At 36.9% G+C, this 18,602-nt stretch overlaps 1 protein-coding gene across 2 annotated transcripts in view; it reads right to left on the bottom strand.

Annotated features, from left to right (window-relative positions):
• The window catches only part of TBC1D19 (TBC1 domain family member 19), a gene marked incomplete at both ends in the record, with an annotated part of 82,107 nt that overhangs the window by 15,854 nt on the left and 47,651 nt on the right, over positions 1–18,602 (bottom strand). For both annotated transcript variants that reach the window (XM_084234043.1, XM_084234042.1), the window contains 3 exons: positions 298–330; positions 12,302–12,346; positions 14,975–15,059. In XM_084234043.1, the coding sequence (XP_084090169.1) occupies positions 298–330; positions 12,302–12,346; positions 14,975–15,059 (163 nt within the window). The remainder of the gene's footprint in view (positions 1–297; positions 331–12,301; positions 12,347–14,974; positions 15,060–18,602) is intronic.

Below are 18,602 nucleotides of genomic sequence, written 5' to 3' on the forward strand. Positions count from 1 at the left end.
CTCGAACTAAATATTTAGGTGTTTCTCTAGTTACCATGGGACTAGAAACTGTAAGCCACAGAAGCATTTTCACAGTATGTTCTAATTCTAATTTGTCAAGCAATCACCATCTGAGCAATTATGGTTTTAACACTTTACTTGAATTTCTTTAAGTAAAAAATTTGGACGTATAGATGCTAATCTTAATGTTTAATACACACTTGTTAAGTGTGTGGGTGTTGTGATATAAAGTGTGATCTTCACGTTTAGTTTTCTAAAATGTAATAAAAACAGTGAATATTTTAAAGTCCAACTTACCATACATTGAAAATCCATGAAAAGGAATTACACCTAAAAACAAAAAGTATTTCTTTTCAATTAGCAGACTGAATTTTTAGGTAAACTTTAGAGGATTAAAACCCAAAAATAGAAACATTTCCAAAATTTTTGCTTCCACTTTGGTCATGAAAGTCAGAAAGGCCTAGTGATGCTAGTCAACAAAAACGCATGCTTTTTAATGATTTTAGAGAAGCAAATTAGAGGTTTTCAATATACAACCAGTTAAATCTATATTGATCAGGTTGAAAATTATAACTTTGAATATATGTTACAAAAAGCCAGGACAACATCACAACAAGGTAGATCACAGAATTAAGCTTAAGAATAATTATAATGGTCACTAGATTATGTCCTCTCTGAAACAACTTCACCATGTAATTATAAAGTCAATCTGTTAAAAGTAAGTGAGCATTTCAAGCCATCTCCTTGGATAGATGTATTCCTTTATAAACTTACCAAAACATTATATCATAAGATGTGGCCTAGAAAAAATATTGACAGGAATATGATACAAATTCAGTGTAAGCTTTGGCTAGAATTGTACACAAGAACACATTCATATTCAAAGGAATACTCGAAGGCTAAGAGGCTGTACTAAACATCTTGTTACATTCTAAGAGAAAAATTGGAATTTGTATAGTTTAAGTTCAAAACAGAATCTCTGTAATAAATAGCACTGTTCATCGAATACTAAGTCAGGTTGCAAACACAGTCCAGAAGAAAGCTGAGTTTGCTTTTTTTGAAAAATAGTATAGAAATGCTTTATTCATCTGACATGTTCAGAGGTAAAATCCCAGTGTTGTTAGGAACTAAAAGTCCAGTTCTACAGGCTTATATTCTTACCTCTATTACATTCTCCTTTGGTGAACCATTCCAATTTGAGATAATCCTTAATTCTCATTGTTATTTAATGTTTCTTAGAATATCCCTATATTCTTCCACATTACTACATTACCATATTACTTATGGAATTTGATAAGTACACTATGTCCTCATCTAAAGCATCATAAAAATTCTGAACAAGACAGGGTGAGAGCAGGACTTGTCACACTAGAGACCTCTTTCCATACTGACAGTAATTCATTAATCAACACCCCATGGTGGTAAGTTAAGAGGACAGAACAGTTGTCAGTTAGACTGGTTGGGTTCATGTAGCTACACTTAAGAGCTGTGTGTGTTTTTGGGTAAGTTTCTTAACTTCTCTAAGCTTCAGTTTCCTCATCTGTAGATCAGAGATAATGCTAGAACCTATATATGGTATGATTACATGTGATAAAGGCTATCGCTTAACCATTAATCCACAAAGAGCTTAAGACCTTAATAAATGTCATTTATTGATAGTACTTTTCATAAACCAACTCTTTTTCTTTTTTGGTTCTAGAAGTAATCTATCAGAGAAGAGCATGCAGACAATCCAGGAGTATTCTGAACCTGTATACCAGGCCAGTCATCTTTAGAATTCTATTCAGAATCACTCTCAGGTTTCATAAGCTAAAATCCTCAGGATCTACCTTTTCCTAATTTCCCTGGTCTTCTAGAAGACATCATGGATTCATGTTGTTCAACTTTGCTTACATCCAGTGTTGCTTATCAGTTTCCTTGATCATTCTATTTGATTTGTCATCCTATTCTTTCAAAACTTCCCTACTCTTCAAATGCAGAACTCCCTTCCTTCTTAGGAAGGGAGTGACATGAACTCCCTTGCTTGTTCTTTACTGCAAATGTTCTTTACATTTTTCATCTTTTCTCATTTCCTTTTGGGGAGCTCTTCAGAGGAAGACATAGCCCTGTCCGAGGTAGAACAGAGCTAGAACATTTTCACATGTGTACCTTAATCCTGTTTCCTTGACTTCCATAGGGGTTGGTTTGTTTTTGTGTAGCCTGTGAGCTAAGAGTGGCTTTTACGTTTTTAAAGGATTATTTCAAAAACAACAAATAAAAATAAATGACAGAGACTGTGCCAGGCAACATTTAAAATATTTACTAACTGGCCCTTTACTGAAAAATCTGCCAACCTTTGTTTTGGGATCCTGCCCCATCAATTCCTCTCCCCACTTCCCTCCCCCACCATTTATGTGCATCATATAAATGTGTGTTGAGTATCTATTAATCTAAATGTGTGTTGAGATGCTGTTCTAATAACTAGTTTTACTTTTTATTAGGGGCAGAAAAATGAAAATAGGAGACTATATGTCAGATAGTGCTAAGTGCTCTGAGGGAAAAATAATAAAGGGAAGGGTGATGGGAAAGTCTTGCTAATAAAGAGCCACTGGAGCTGTAGAGTTATTGATAAGGGATGACCAGAAAACCCTGGGCGTCATGTGGTGATTGACACAAATAGGAATAAGTTTATTCAGGTTAGCTGATCTAAAGCAGGAAGTGGTGTTGTTTTCACTCCTGCTAACGGAGGAGTAGAGAGAAGAGATGGGTGGGTCCTATCAAAATACTCATATATTTGGTCCCTCCTATTTCACTGCAAACGTTCAGCCAAAGAGATTATAAATATGAAGGATAAAGAGGAGGAGGAAGTGGGCCTCCCTGGTGGTGCAAGGGGTTAAGCAACACACTATGAAGCAATCCGTAGCCTCTGCAGCACAAGTTCAATCCCCGGCCGGCCAGGGAGCTACCCCAATGGCACAGCAGACTTCTCCTTTCTCTCCTGCTGCTCCCCTCAGCAGTGTATTTCGGTCAGTCTGCCTGTTCTGTTCCCCACTCTGTCTCTGGTGAATCTTCTCACCCTCCAATGCCTCTGGCCTGTACCCCAGCTCTCGTATACATAAATAAATAAATCTTTAAAAAAAAAAAAGAGGAGGAAGAGGGGGAAGACAGAGGGAGTGGGAGCAGGGGCACCCCAGAGGGATTCTCATAAATGTCTGTGATATAAATATGTGATGCCCTAGAGAACCTACCTCTACCACTTTTTAGCCACATATTTCCTTTTGGTCAGGGCCTTAAGCAAGGCTCTGTGAACTCTTACCCAGGGTATTCAAAGAGTCTCCTAATATCTCTTTCCTGGATCTCTCAGCCCTTCTACCAGCTTTTGTAACAGTTTAGGTTATCTTTTAAAAATGTTGACTTAAACATGACAAAGACCTCTATGTCCAGTGAGGATTAGCTGATGACTATTCATCCATCCACCTACTCACCAGACCAATGTTTAAAAACTTAATCTGTAGCCTCTGGAGATATTAAAATAAATATGACATTTTCCCATATTTATGGAATTCACATTCTAGCTGCATATATTATTGGCTAAGTGTCAACAGAGTGAAATTGACAACTTTTGATCTAGTCTTAACCATTCTTGATGGCAACCTGAGACTCTATCCCAGGTTTGTCGCCATCCCTTTGTCATGCCATCCCAACTCCACATCCCCCATGGTACAGCTATGTTTCTTATCACCAAAACTCACCAAGAGCTTTCATATTTTTATAGTTTTAAACTTGATTATTCTGTATCCTGAAATTCCTTTTTAGATCTAGACAGCCCATTAAGACCTTAGTTAGGTCAGGTACAACCTCAGAGAGACATATCTTGATTTTTTAATCATAATAAAATACTCTTCTGTAGTCTCATGGCACTTTGTTCATATTACTATAATTTTATTAAGTTGTATGTTATAATTAGGTGTTTGACAGATTGCTGCAGAAGATGAGAATGTATTTTATTCATCTCTGCACACATTTCATGATATTGTGAACATAGTTGATAATAAATAAATACACGTCTATTAAATAAATGAATGGGTGCATGGGTAAGTAAATGACGAAAATTGAGGCAACAAGAGAAGAAGTTTGGTTTCTATTCAGGAGATCTAGATTACATGTGGATTCATCAAAAGCCAGCTGCGTAGGAAAGTTGCTGAACCTTCTGAGCCTCAATAACTTATTGTCATGCAAAAGGACTAAAATTGCCCCTGAAATATCACTGAGCTCTAACATTCTGTGTTTAACAATTCTGACTAGTGGATATAAAGAAAAATTTGTGAAATTTGAAGAAAACTGGACATATGAGGGTCTTCTAATGGTAAGGTTCTTTACGGACTGAAAGGTCTTTTACTTTACAGAAAGTGAAAAAAATCAAACCCAAATCAATTCACAATGAAAGTCAATATTCCTAATGATAAGACAGCCTCCAGCTCCACAGAGCACTCAGATGTAGGGCCAAAAGACCATCATCCTCTCTGTTTACAGCTTTAGTTGAGTCTATTTTTTCTTACCATGAAGGCCCATCTTTTCTACTGTCCTTCTTTGTTAATTCATTTTATTCCCTTTATTGATTATAGACTCAACAAATAATTTTTAAAAGTCTTATCTTTTTAACTTTTCTTCAATAATCATGTTAATATGTAGAAGACCAAAAGTGGGGAAAACATTAATATGTAGAAGGTATATTTTGATGCCTTACAAAAATTAAAGTGCATGGTAAACCTCAAAGAAGATTGCTATTATATAAAACTCATATATTCCTTTTTTTTTTAAGATTTTTTTTTATTTATTTATACAAGAACTGGGGTACAGGCCAGAGGCACGGGAGGGTGAGAAAACCCACTAGATACAGAGCAGGGAGCAGAACAGGCAGAAGGACCAAAGTACACTGCTGAGGGGAGCGGCGAGTGAGGCAGGAGAGGTCTGCTGCGCCATGTGGGAATCTCCCTGGCTGGCCGGGAATCAAACCGGTGCTACGGAGGCTGCAGACAGCTTCACAGCGCGGTGCTCAACCCACTGCACCACTGGGGAGGCCCAAAACTCATATATTCTTATAACATAAATACGTGCCTTCCTCTGTTAAGCTGTTACAGAAATACTGGAACAAGCCGGCTAAGGTAGTCAGAAATAAAGACTTCTAGTATTATTTTCACCTTCTGCAAATACTGACTTAGGATCTGCTAAGTATAGGACATCTTAGGACAAGGAGTTTCCAAGAAGAAACTTTATAGACAGTGAATTAGTGAACTGCTAAAAAGCAAAAGGTAATGCATGTGTTACGATGAATTGTGTGGTTAATCACAGTTTTATCACATTTCCCCCAAGTTCTGAAATGTACAGCTGTTCGCTAAGTAGGAGGGTTATAAAGTCTTTGTTGCAGGTGCCACAATTCATCCTGAGTATTACCTTTAGCATCCAGCACAGTATCTTTTAAAGATGAGATGCTCAATACATGTTAATGATGGGTATTTGAGCATTTACAAATAAAATGAGGGCTTATAAAGAAAATATTAAAGTACAAGATTCATTCATGAGCAAGTTATTGACAATATAGGACAGGAGGCTCTCAATAACGCAATGTTGAAATTATAATGAGCCACTAAGTCATAAATTTTAATTCTGCGTCACTCTGGCATGTTACCAATACTCGCTGAGTCTCTATTTTCATTTCTGAAAATGGATATAAATAATAACAACTTCATTGGGTTGTACAAAAGCACTAATGAGTTAAGGAATTTAAAGTGCACCAGTATAGTGTTTAGTACACAGCAGGTGCTCAAGACCATAGCTATTTTGTTCTCTCGGAAGGGAGAGTAGCACATTTAAACCTAAGAAAATCTTTTTCTATCAGTATTAGATAAGGGTTCACTGAAGCTTAATCAAGATTAGCCAGGCTTAGGAATCCAGAAAAGGGTACACAGTCTGATGTGTTCAAGAAGGACAAAGTCAGATTCTGGCAAACAAAAGCAGAGGCATAAGAAGCAACGAAGAATCTATTAACACTCAGGGGCACATACCACCTAGAATATTTCTTTGATCTCAGAGGTTGTCATGTTCTTGGCCAGATTTTCAAAATCCTTTTCTTTGCCTCTCATCACTTCGGTCTTTCAAGGGTCAAGTTTCATTCACCTGGCCATCATCCAAGAGTATACTTCTAACAGGCATCAGGATGCTTGGAACACCACTTCTGTCTGGTCTCTGAGTCTCACAGTCTGCTATGAGTGATTATTTTAAGATCCTAGTATTCCTTTATCCATCTGAAGAAACACTAAACTACTGCCTCCTCTATTCAATAGGAGTAACTTTATAAATTAACAATTTAAAAGGTCTTTAACATAGCTCAGAACGGCCAACATCATCAACAAAAATAAATCCTGCGCTAGCTCAGATATATATATAGTAACTCTGACTCAGAAAATGCCCCAAATATTAACATGCTTTGCACTTACTAAATATTTTTCCTTCATTTCCTCACTGTCTCTATTAATACTCAGCATTTATGGTTGTACCATAACGCTCACATCTGATTCCCTTCAACATCACTCTAGTTGAAAGCACATTTTTACACTTTCATTTGGGATTACTTAGTACAGTTTATTTAATTCATTTGTTGAAATAATCATTTCCTCTGTTTATTCTGATTCCACGTGCTGCCCACAGGTCAGTGAGAATAGGAATTAGGACAATGGTTAAATTGTATTCTAGTTATTTCCATTATCTTTCTGAATTAGAACTTCAGTAGCCTGCTACTTCATTTTAGTAATTATATTTTTGCAGAACATCAGAGCATATTGAAACAACAATCTAAAAATCATACCTTAAATTTTGATAGGTTTTCAATTTATGTTTAAAGTTATACATAAATGAATTTTGGATTCTGAGATGTTTTGAATCTGTTTAATTAAAATTGATGACAAGGCAGTTTTCTACTTAGCAACTTGATACCTGCAAGTAGATTTAATGATTATTTTTACTATTTCTTCCAAGAACCTTCCCTAATGGTTGTTAGGGGGGCGGGTAGAGACAGGGGGAAGATGCTATCCTGTACACTGTAGGATATTTAAAGCATCCTTGGTATCTTACACACGAGATACTTGTAGTAACCCTCTCCCCTGCTCGCTGTGACTACAGAGTCTTCAGACATTGCCAAATGTCTTGGGGGTCAGTGACAGAACCACTGCTCTGGAGTCCTGAAATCCATCCACCTAATGCTCACTAGCAATTATTTTTTCTTGGCTTATAGGAATCAAACAGTATTAGCAAATTATGTTTCAAGTTTCAGTCAAATCTATGTGTTTTCCCTATAAATCTTGTCTCCTTGTTTCTATTCTTGCCCCTCTATATTCTTCCACATTAATTTCCTCATTCATTCACTCACTCATTCAGTAATTGTTTACTGAGCAATGACTTTTTGCCATGCATGATTCTAGGAGCTTAATATGTTGTTCATCAAAATAATTAAGGTTCTTGTTCTCTTATAGCTTACATCAGAGTGAGTGACACTTTTATTCTACATAGGAGTTAGGAGAATCTTCTTAAAATATGAATAAGGAATTAGTAAAGAGATGTCACTGAGAAGAACAGGGTAGAGGAGTCTAAAATTCTCTCCTCTCACTCCACTAAAGCAACAGTTAAGCCAGAAAAAAGCACCAGAATCTAATAAAAAACTTCCCACCACCAGTGAAATGTTGAAATAAGAAAGACGCTACTGAATTCTGGGGAAAAAAGCATTGTTGCATTTCATTTACCTCCCACTAGCTACCACCCCTTACTCTCCAGCTCAGAGATAACAATGCAGATCGCTGTCCACATGGCTGGTGTGGCTTGCTGGTGTCAGAGGGGTTAATATGAACCCTGAATAAAAAAAAAAATTATGGCTTTACATTTTCACCTATGTGGTAGCCACCTGAGGAAACCGGGCTGAAGTGGCCTGCCAACTGGCATTTATCAAACGTATTTAAATGCAAATATATTGGCCACAGTCACCTGGTGCAGCAAGGATAACAGATGTGGGAACAGTTTACAGACTGAACAACCTGGGAAGGGAGAGCGTGCAGAAGGAGATACATGGAAGAATAAAGATTTCAAAAAAGTTCCTATGCATACAAAGGAATACAGCAAAGACCTAAGAAGACCTCAAGCTTTCACTTCTGCCTGATGTCTGGATTCGGTGTGAGCAGGAAGTGCAGGCTAAGGGAGAGCTGTAAATGGTCTGGCTAAGCCTTGAAGGAGTACCCAACACAGCCAATCTGCAGACAGGGGGAATTTTTATAGAAGTTTAAGGAAATCTCTGTAGCTGACCACTAAGCTAATGAACAGAGACTTCAGTAGGCATTCAATACAGAATACAATATTCATAAAAATAGCTAAGAAAACTCACTAACAATCACAAAACAAGAAATTCTGGAGAAGGGAGAGTACTACATTAAAATATCTAGTTATTGACCAAAACAATCCACAAACCATGCAAAGAAATAAGAAAGGTGGCCATTCACAGGAAAACAAGATATTACAGAAACTGTTTCTAAGGATGCCCAAATATTGGATTTACTAGACAAAACTTTAAATATCCCTACCTGACCTGGCCTGTCTACTTCTCCAACCTCACCATGTACCAATCACACTGAGAAACCTTTGCCACCCTGTAAGCACCTTTCACGTCAGCTTCCAAGAGGATCTTAGTGGACTGTAGGCAAACTCTGCATGTAATCCTGAGACTAGACTAAGAAAGCCAGGCCAGTTTTGGTGGTGGTCTGGGAGAGGTGTCCTTGAGATGTCAAAGTGATCCTGTCTTTGGCAGAGGGTTAAAAATAGGGTAGGTATTGTCCGAGTAAATGATAAAGGAACAATAGAAAGACTGTTACTTCTTATTCTGCAACTTCAGATTCATTGCCCAGAGAAGAAAATTCTCTCTGGTAAGGTTTTAAAACAACCTTAGAGGAGAAAAAATTCTGAAGAATTAAATTTATGAATAGCTGGATTGATCCCATTAAGCACTAAATTATTTTTATCCTGGGTGAAAACCTTTCTAGAATCTATGTAATCTACTTTTTCAATATATTAGCCACTTTCTTTGTTTCTAAGAGACAGCATAATGAACTCAACAACATTTTTCTGAGGGCCTGGAGATTAGGAATATTGTTTCTGAGGTTAAATAACTGGGCTAAAAGCCTGGCATTGCCAGTCACCATCTGGGCAAGTTAGAACTCTGTTCTTCTGCTTCCTTACCTATAAATGGAGAGATACTAGCCGCTGCCTCAGAAGCTTCCTGTGAGCATTACATGAATTAATACATATAATACACTCAGCTCACTGCCTGGTATACAGGACTACTTGGGAAATATAAGCTGCTGCTTCTGCAACTGCTGTTACTATTTTATTATTATTATAGAAAAAAAAATTTGGCGCTTTGAACTCATCACAAAAGTCTTAAATTAATAAAACATGCTATAACCCAACAAATACCTTTATAAAGGGCAGAGCATTACTGAGTTTTACATAAAATGGTTCCAGGCTGGTTTGCTGGAGTGTTCTTATATGATGTTTTATAGTTTTTCTATTTTCTTTGTGAGGTATCTGAATTTCACTTGCACTGTTGTTAGTAATTTTGCCATGCATATCAGCTTCTTTCCACACTTCTACTTTTACAGAGGCGCATGTAAACCAGAAAATCTTTGTTAGAGACATGTGCTAAGTAAAAAAGTTAATATGTTCTCAACTAAGTATGAGTAGTTCTCCTATGAACAGAGAGAAGGAACTTGACGCTATGGACATCTTCTTTGGCTTTTCAGGTTTCAAAACAATTTTTGACTCTTAGATAAATGTTTAAAAATATTCTGACAATTAAGTTTTGGGGAGACGGATATAACAAAGGTTATAGATAAGGTTAAAAGGCCTCTCTAATTTAGTTCAAATAATTACTTGTTAAGGTCCAGCTCTGTGCTAGATGCTGGAGAAACAAAAATGAATGAGAAGGTCCTGAAACTCAAGAAACTTGCAATCAAGATGGGGAAATAAAATATAAACAAATAACATAAGATAATATAATAAGAGATACCAAAGATTTTCTCACTAGGTACAATGGGACCCTAGAGAAAGGATTCTTAACCTAACCTAGAGCTTCCTGAAGAGGATGGTACCTGAATTGAGCCTTGATAGCCAAACTGGACCTATCTGCAGCATGGGAACAGGAATGCCTGTCCAGGTGAGTAGGTAGAAGTATGAGCTGAATTCAGGTCAAGTGGATCAGAAAGCCCATGTTCCTAACTCTGCTGGAGTAAAAGGACTTCTTCAGGATACAACTTAACAGTATCATAGTAAGATATTGAGGTAGGAAGCAGCATAGTTTTTTGAGAGAATATGCGGGCGTGTGTGTGTGTAATTAATATTTTGATGTTGCTGTGATTTTAAAAAGCGAGATGGGAAATGTGAGATGTAAAGCTAAGACTTAGACTGAATGGAGGTCAGAGTCAAGCAAGGTCCTCGTTCTCCATGCTGAGAAACTTGGGCATTATTTATAAAGAGATGGGGAGCCCTTAAGAAAATCTTAAGGAGAAAAATAGCAATTTTCATATTTTCCTTATAGATGTATTAATTCAGAAAACATTATGAAAGAGAAAACAGCTGGAAAGGCTGAAGGATGAGAGGCCAGTTAGGTGAGTGTTACAATTAATAATCTAGGATAATAAATGGAAAGTAGCAGTTATGATGAGGAAGAGGCTGAAGACAACACTGGATGGCCTGGTGCCCTATTAGATGAGGGACATACAGTCAGAGAGGAGTCAAGGATGACTACCAGGTTTTAGGCCTTGAATTTGGTTAGATGAGAGTATGGTTAACTGAGCAAGACACTGTGCAGTTTTTATTGTTTTGTTTTTTAATTTAATTTTGTTTTTGTCTTTGTTTTTTCGATAGTGGGAAAAGGAAGATAAATTCATTAGCTTAGGCTGAGTAAGTTTCAGTTAATTACTACAGCAGTCAGATTTGAAGATATAAATGTTAAAGTAATTAACAAATCTATAGAAACAGGAGAGCAGAGGGAAGCCAAAGGAAAATGTGTGAAAAGAGCAGCAGAACAAGGTCGGGGTGGGGCACTGGAGAACATGAGTGCTTAAAAAGGGACAAAGCCTGAGCACCACACTTAGAGGTGCAAGGAGAGTACAGTGTCAGAAAAGTGAGTATGAGGGCCTCCCTGGTGGCGCAAGGGGTTAAGATGCAACCTATGAAGATGTCTGTAGCCTCTGCAGCACAAGTTCGATCCCTGGCCGGCCAGGGAGCTACCCACATGGCATAGCAGACCTCTCCTGACTAGCCTGCTATTCCCCTCAGCAGTGTACTTTGGTCAATCTGCCTGTTCTGTTCCCCACTCTGTCTCTGGTGAATCCTCTCACCCCCATACCTCTGGCCTGTACCCCAGCTCTTGTATGCATAAATAAATAAATCTTTAAAACAAATGAGTATGAGTCTCCCATGGAGCAGTCAGTAAAGAAACTAAACATACTAGCAATAGCTGCATAGGTGTTTTTTAATACACTTCTCACATTTATCCTATTATCAATATGCTACAGATGATGCATCTGAAGTTCAGCGAGTCACATAATTTACAAAGTCATAGGATGAGCAGGCAGAACTGGGATCTGATCCCAGGTCTACTGGATTACAAAGCCCATGTTCTTAACTCTGCTGGAGTAAAAGGACTTCTTTAGGATACAAGTTAATATTGTTATAACACAGACTTCTATTTATTGCTTCTTCCAAAAAACATTTCTTAAAAACTGTCTAATAATCTCAGAGGAATTTTAATATCAAATAAGGTCACTATCCATTTGGTCACTTTATATCATGAAAATAGATTATTTCAGTGATATGATTTTATCACAATCTTTTTATTTTGTAAGTATTAAACTAGTCAAATTATGAGAATAATAAAGCGCAGCACAAGGCACTATGCTCAACAGATTAGGGCACTGCTCCAGTACAGCTAAAGGAAGGTCCTGGGTGGGCTAGTTTGTGCCCTTCAGAGAAAACTGAGTGCCCTGGGCTTAGATACCTAAAAGTCTTTGTTTTCTCACAAATATTACCATTGATCTTTAGAAAAACCAGATAGGGTATGCATCAGTTTGCATACACATGGAAATATTAATTAAAATAGGTATTCCATAGAAGGCTTATTTTAGAGAATTATCATCCATTTAAAGAGAAAACAAGTAACCATTGTTACAAAAGTTGTGATTTTCCAGTTTCCCACTAGAGGAAGCAATAGCATTGCTCTTACCATTTGGCGGATAAAAGACGGCATATTCTTCTAGTCCTAGTTTTCCTATAAGAGAAAGCCAGAGGGTTTCAGTATGATTAAGTAAAATAAGCAAAAGTTAAAAAAATAACTAGATTTGTGAATGTACTACAAATTAATATAGCTATCAAAATTACTATACTGCAGTCCTATTACATTTTGTTTCATGATAGGAATTAATTTGAAAATATGCCAGATAATCTTTTGATATTAACAAACCCTTTCACCAGTTAAAGTCAATAATATATATATACATAAGTATAAGTGATACCAAATAATTAAAAGAACAGGGCCTCGCTAGTGGTGCAAGGGGTTAAGATGCAACCTATGAAACTATCCGCAGTCACTGCAGCACGAGTTTGATCCCCGGCCAGGGAAGCAACCCACATGGTGCAGCAGACCTCTCCTGACTCATCTGCTGCTCTCCTCAGCAGTGCATTTCTGTTGATCTGCCTGTTCTGTTCCCCACTCTTTCTCCAGTGAATCCTCTCACTCCCCGCACCTCGGGCCTATACCCCAGTTCTTATATGCATAAATAAATAAATCTTAAAAAAAAAAAACAAGTGCTTCCAAATTCCTTAAGCATTTAAGAAGAGAAGCATTTGTTTATAAGCATGGAATTGTATTGTAAATTATAAACAATTCTAATCTATTCAGTAAAGCACGTCCTAAACTTTGCAATGTCTCATTTGTTTGCATTTTTATGGAATGTGCTGAGAAATTAAAAATTGTCTTTAGGGGCCTCCCCGGTGGCGCAGCGGTTGAGCGCTGGGTTGCAAAGCTGCCCGCAGCCTCTGCAATGCTGGTTCGATTCCCAGCTGCTCCCCGGCCACCAGAGGAGGGTCCCACATGGCGCACAGACCTCCTCTGTCGCCCGCTGCTCCCCTCAGCAGTGTACTTCGGTCCTTCTGCCTGTTCTGCTCCCCGCTCTGGCTCTGGTGAATTCTCTCACCCTCCCGCGCTTCTGACTGTACCCAGTGCTTGTATAAACAAATAAATAAATCTTTTTAAAAAAATAAATAAATAAATAAAATAAATAAAAATTGTCTTTAACTATATTGTGGTCATATATTCTGAGTTTCAAAACAATTCACATACTTCATTCAAGATTGAGGCTAAATATTTTAAATTAGAATTGTCTTGGAAAATTAAAGTATATTTATTTATCATAATCAAATGTTCAAAGGAAATTTTATCCAAAACAGTTTTTCCTCAAAACAAAGGTTGAGTTTTTCTGAACTTTGTTCAGAATATCTTTGTATTAGTTAGCTTTTATCTTGACAGTTTTTCTAAAACCTTTGAATCCTTTGAAAAATCACATAGGATTCTAGCACCGAACTTTATAAGGTTTTAATTAAAATTTTGTTGTTCTTATTATGAGTAGTGGACAAGAGAAGATGAAGAATAAGATGAATAGTTTAGGTTAGGGTGGAGACAACAAGGATTGATCTTGTGTGTAAGGAGAAGACAGAATTATGGTAGATGATAGGTTAGATAGACAGAATGGCAGAGAGACATGAATGCATGATAGCAAGTACTGGTTGGTACCCCACAGTGGGTTATGGGCCAAAGGTAAACAGAGTAACATATAAAATAATGTGGCTTATAACCCAACTAAGGCAGGATTTATGGGAATATATTTGCTAAGTTTTCTGGCACAGACTTTAAGTATTTTATAGAGGTTTAGAGTTGAGGAAACCTGAGGACAGGTTGGTGGACTTGGTGAGACATTGGCTACTTGTGCAGGAATGTATGATTTGGGGTGGAGAGTGGGAATCAGGGAGGCAAATTTAGCTAGAAGAATAGGATCAACTGATGCAGGGCCTTACATTTTTCTCTGAGTTTAAAAGTGAACCTGTTAGATAATTAAGCTATAAAATAATTTTCTATCAGATGATATTAAAGAAACAAAAGAGTTTTCTATGTTTAATTTAGAAGCAATGAAACTGAGAAAGCCCCTAGATTGAGGTAAGCCAGGTAGAGCCTGACCCCAGCACAAGGTAACGAGGGCCTGGCTGAGGAGCGGGATTGGCGCAATCTGCAGACAGTCTAACTTAGGAGACACAGGAGAAAAAGTCTCTTCATGGGAACAGCGGATGACCAGACAGAGCTGGGTGTTCCCCATTGAACAACAAGGAGAAGTCTGGAAAGGCTTTCAGCTGAAACTAGTTGGGCTGTCAAGTGGATGGCAAGAGATTGAAAGAGGCATGTCTTGTAGGCAGCCAGTGATAGAAAAAAGAAATAGAAATTAGAAAACTAGTGGCATGTAAATTATATCAAAATTTTCAGTGTGGTAGAACATTTTGAGAGAAGGAATACAAAAGGTAAAAAAGTAGAAAAAAGAAAACGATCAACTTAATTAGATGGGAAAATCAAAAGTCAACAGATAAGACAAAAACCACGTGGAGGACAGCAGACAGGGAAGACAGTTACTTTGTATTTATAGGCTGCTTCGGAGCCACTTTCCTGTGATGTGTGGCAGGGGCTTGGGCACAGACTTAAGTGGAAGTGAAAAGACAGCACCAATCATCTGAGAGAAACCTTATTAAATAATTTTACAACCAAAAATTCAGCAACACTGACATGTGCTATAAAACAAAATGTTAGTATTGTTATGTATTAGAGAATACTTGCTTTGTGTTACTAAAATTTTACCTCTTATATATGATTTCGGTGGTGAAGCACTGTTGTACGCAAAGTGACCCAACACAGATGTATCCCGGGAAAAACAAAGTAATACCTGGGTGTAACATTGGAAAAAAACAGACAATTAAGCGCTGTTTAACAGTTGTTGCACTTTCCCGCATGGGATGCCTAGAGGTAGGCCAGCACTGTGCTTTGCCGTGAGAGGAGTGCCCTCTATTGGTACTCCTGTGGGAGTGTTGCAGCAGATGCCAATGCCCTGGCCAAGTTCATCCACGATTTCTCACTGTTAGTCCCCTCCACCTGGCGTAACTGAGACCTGGGACACTCTCATATCAAGATACTAGGGAGAAGAAAAGGAACTTGTCTCATAGACTAAAAAATAACCAGAAGAGGTGGATTTCCCATGATGCTAATGAAGGGTTTTAGCATTGAGACATCTGTGATTTGGTTTGAGATGTGGTATGTTCAAGTTAAGAGGTGAAGTCAGGTTGTAAAAATCAGAAAATGTCTCTATGTATGCATTTCTAGTAAGTGACAATAATACTTGGAAACAAGCGAACAGAATCTCCATGGTCGTAATGTTTTACTATGATTTTCCCCCTTATTATAAATAATTGTGTTCTTATCTAATTTGTATTTGCAATATTATAGTTTCTTTTTTAAAGAGCTCCTCTAAAACTTTAGCTCCCCCAATTGCTGGATTTTACTTCTGATGATCGGTCAAGTATGAGAAAAATAAAAGGTATATAATGTCTTGGAATTCAAGTGAAGAAAGGATATGACTGGGCCAAATGTTATTGAGACAGCAATCAGGAGGAGGATGGAGTGCTGGTCTCTGGATTTAGTTACTGGTGACCTTGGCAACTGCTGTTTCAGCTCAAATGGTAGGACAACATACACAGTGTTCTGTGACATATATATTTTTTAACAATAGGACCTCCCCTGGTGGTGCAGCGGTTGAGCGCTGGGCTGCAAAGCTGCCCGCAGCCTCTGCAGCACCGGTTCGATCCCTGGCCGCCAGCAAGGGTCCCGCATGGCACGCAGACCTTTCCTGCCACACCCGCTGCTCCCCTCAGCAATGTATTTCATCAGTCTGCCTGTTCTGTTCCCCGCTCTGGCTCTGGTGAATCCTCTCACCCTCCCGCGCTTCTGACTGTACCCAGTGCTTGTATAAATAAATAAATAAATCTTTAAAAAACAAAACAAACAAAAAAAATATATACTTGAGAGATCTTTTCATATCCTTACATATGAGCATGCTGCTGCTTCACACAGATCTGATTCATTTTTAAGGGCTGCACAGTTTTTCATTGTGAGTATATTCCATAATTCATTTAATGGGCTAGTCTCCTACAAGTGAGCATTTAAATGATTTTCAACTTTATGCTATTCCTGACAAGGTCAAAAGTCTTTTAGTGTGTCAGTTTATACATATGTGAATATCTTTGTAGGCCAAATACATAGAAATAGAATTGTGAAGTCAACGATTATTGAAAAATATGATTGTTGGCAATATATTCACATTCTTATGTTCTTATTTTAGTGGCAATATTTCTAGTATTTTAATATTAAGTAACATTAAGTTACAATGAGATGTCAAATTTTGGTTTTGTAAATATTATCTAAACGTGAATAAAATATTCCATTCTACTGAATAAAGAGTTAATGCACAAAAAACATGTTAGGTTCTATATCAGTGTGAATAGGCTTAATGCTACTGAACTGTAAGTGAGAAATAGTTAAGATAGTAAATTTTATGTTGTACTTTTTCATCACAGTTTAAAAAATAATAGATTTTATTAAATGCAGTCTTAAATATGTTTTGGGTATATATTAATATGACCATATAATTTTTAAAATGAAATATAATTGACATATTAGTTTTAGGTATACAATAAAATATAATATTTGTATATATTGTGAAATGATCATATCATTTTTATTTTTAGACCTATAAAAAATGAATATTTGCCAATAACCTAGTAAAATCATTAGGTTCTAAAAAGTTATAAACCTATAAAATGTTATCCAATCAGTAAAAAATGTAATCTTCATCATACCTTCCTGTACCACCATGGAAGCCAGGCACAAAGTTTCCCTAAGAGATATCCATATTCTGATATCTGGAACCTATGGACATGCTACCTTTCAGGAAAAATAGAAATTTTGTAGATATGATTGCACTGAAGATTATTAGATGAGATAATCCTGGATTTATGTCCCCAGGCCCAAAATAATCACAAAGATCCTTATGAAGGAAAGAGATGCAGCAGGATCAGAGTCAGAGAGAACTAAGATATTATCTGCTGGCTTTGAAGAAGAAGGAAGAGGTCATAAACAGGGAATATAGATTTATACTAGATAAGCTGCAAAAGGCAAGGGAATGTATTTTCCTCCAGCATTTCCAGAAGGAACACAGTCCTGACAACTGAAATTTAGCCCAGTGAAATGCATTTCAGACTTCTGATCTTCAGAATTGTAAAAGCATGTATTTGTTTAGCTTTAGGCCACTAAATTTATGGTAATAGATAATAGTAACACAAATAAATGAGTACAATTAATACAACTAATAACTGAAAACCATACAACTCATAAAACTAATACAATAATAAGCTAATACATCCACTAACACAAAGTAAAATAACACAAAAAGAAAATGTACTGACAAATATTCTACTATTACCTATAGGGAAAATAATTCTTAAATGTTTTCATTAACATTCCCTTAGCAGGTGGTGGGAACAAAGAAATGTTAACAGGAGCTCTGTGCTTAAATATATTCCCCTAGAGAGTTCCTGTTGCCCTAGAGAAGACAAGATATCTGAGACTGCTCTGGAGAGAACATTAACAACTGTAAGGTGATAATGCCAGAGGTAGTATGTTAGACATTATGTACTGTGTGCAATCCCGGGATACAAGCAGAGAGCTGCCAACTCTTACTCTAATTTGAGTTGTTTTAACTTTTGAGATTCCAATTTTGTATCTGTAAGAAAGTAACAGTAAAATTGTAAATTTGCTAGAAAATGTGATTATGTGAAGATGACAATTTTAGTTAAATTAACTTGAAAATGTAACTCTGATTACTAATAAGGTAAAAATTGAACTTTATGAAGAAGAGGTTATACATTGATAATAATTTTCTTTAGAAGACATATAAGAAACTAGATGTATAAGTCTGAACTGCAGTTTATATAGCAGAATTATAACTAAAATGTGTACATATAACTGCAAAAGACTTACCTTGCCTATAAAGTTCTATAATCTCTCAAAAAATATACATATGGTAATGTTTCTGAGAATTATAATATGTAGCAAATAAAAATAATGGCTATAAATTCATTTATGCTACTCTTGCATTTTTATCCAAGCCAATTTGGAGAATTTTCAATGGCAAATTTTCAAGAATGACTTTTGAAATACTCTGCCCTGACATAAATTTTTGCAAATTAAAGGGTAATGTGGTTTAAGGGGCTTTGAAATTGGACAGAGATGGGCAGGGTCCTGGTAGCTGTGTGAGTTTGGGCTGTGGGTCTCTTCTTCATCTGTAAAATGGGATTAATAAAGCCCCCTTATAACGATGTTGTAAGAATTAGTTTTAAAGCACATGAAGTGTCTACAGAGAGCCTGGCACCTAATA

This window comes from Talpa europaea (assembly GCF_964194135.1).
Source record: "Talpa europaea genome assembly, chromosome: 5".
Lineage (NCBI taxonomy): Eukaryota > Metazoa > Chordata > Mammalia > Eulipotyphla > Talpidae > Talpa > Talpa europaea.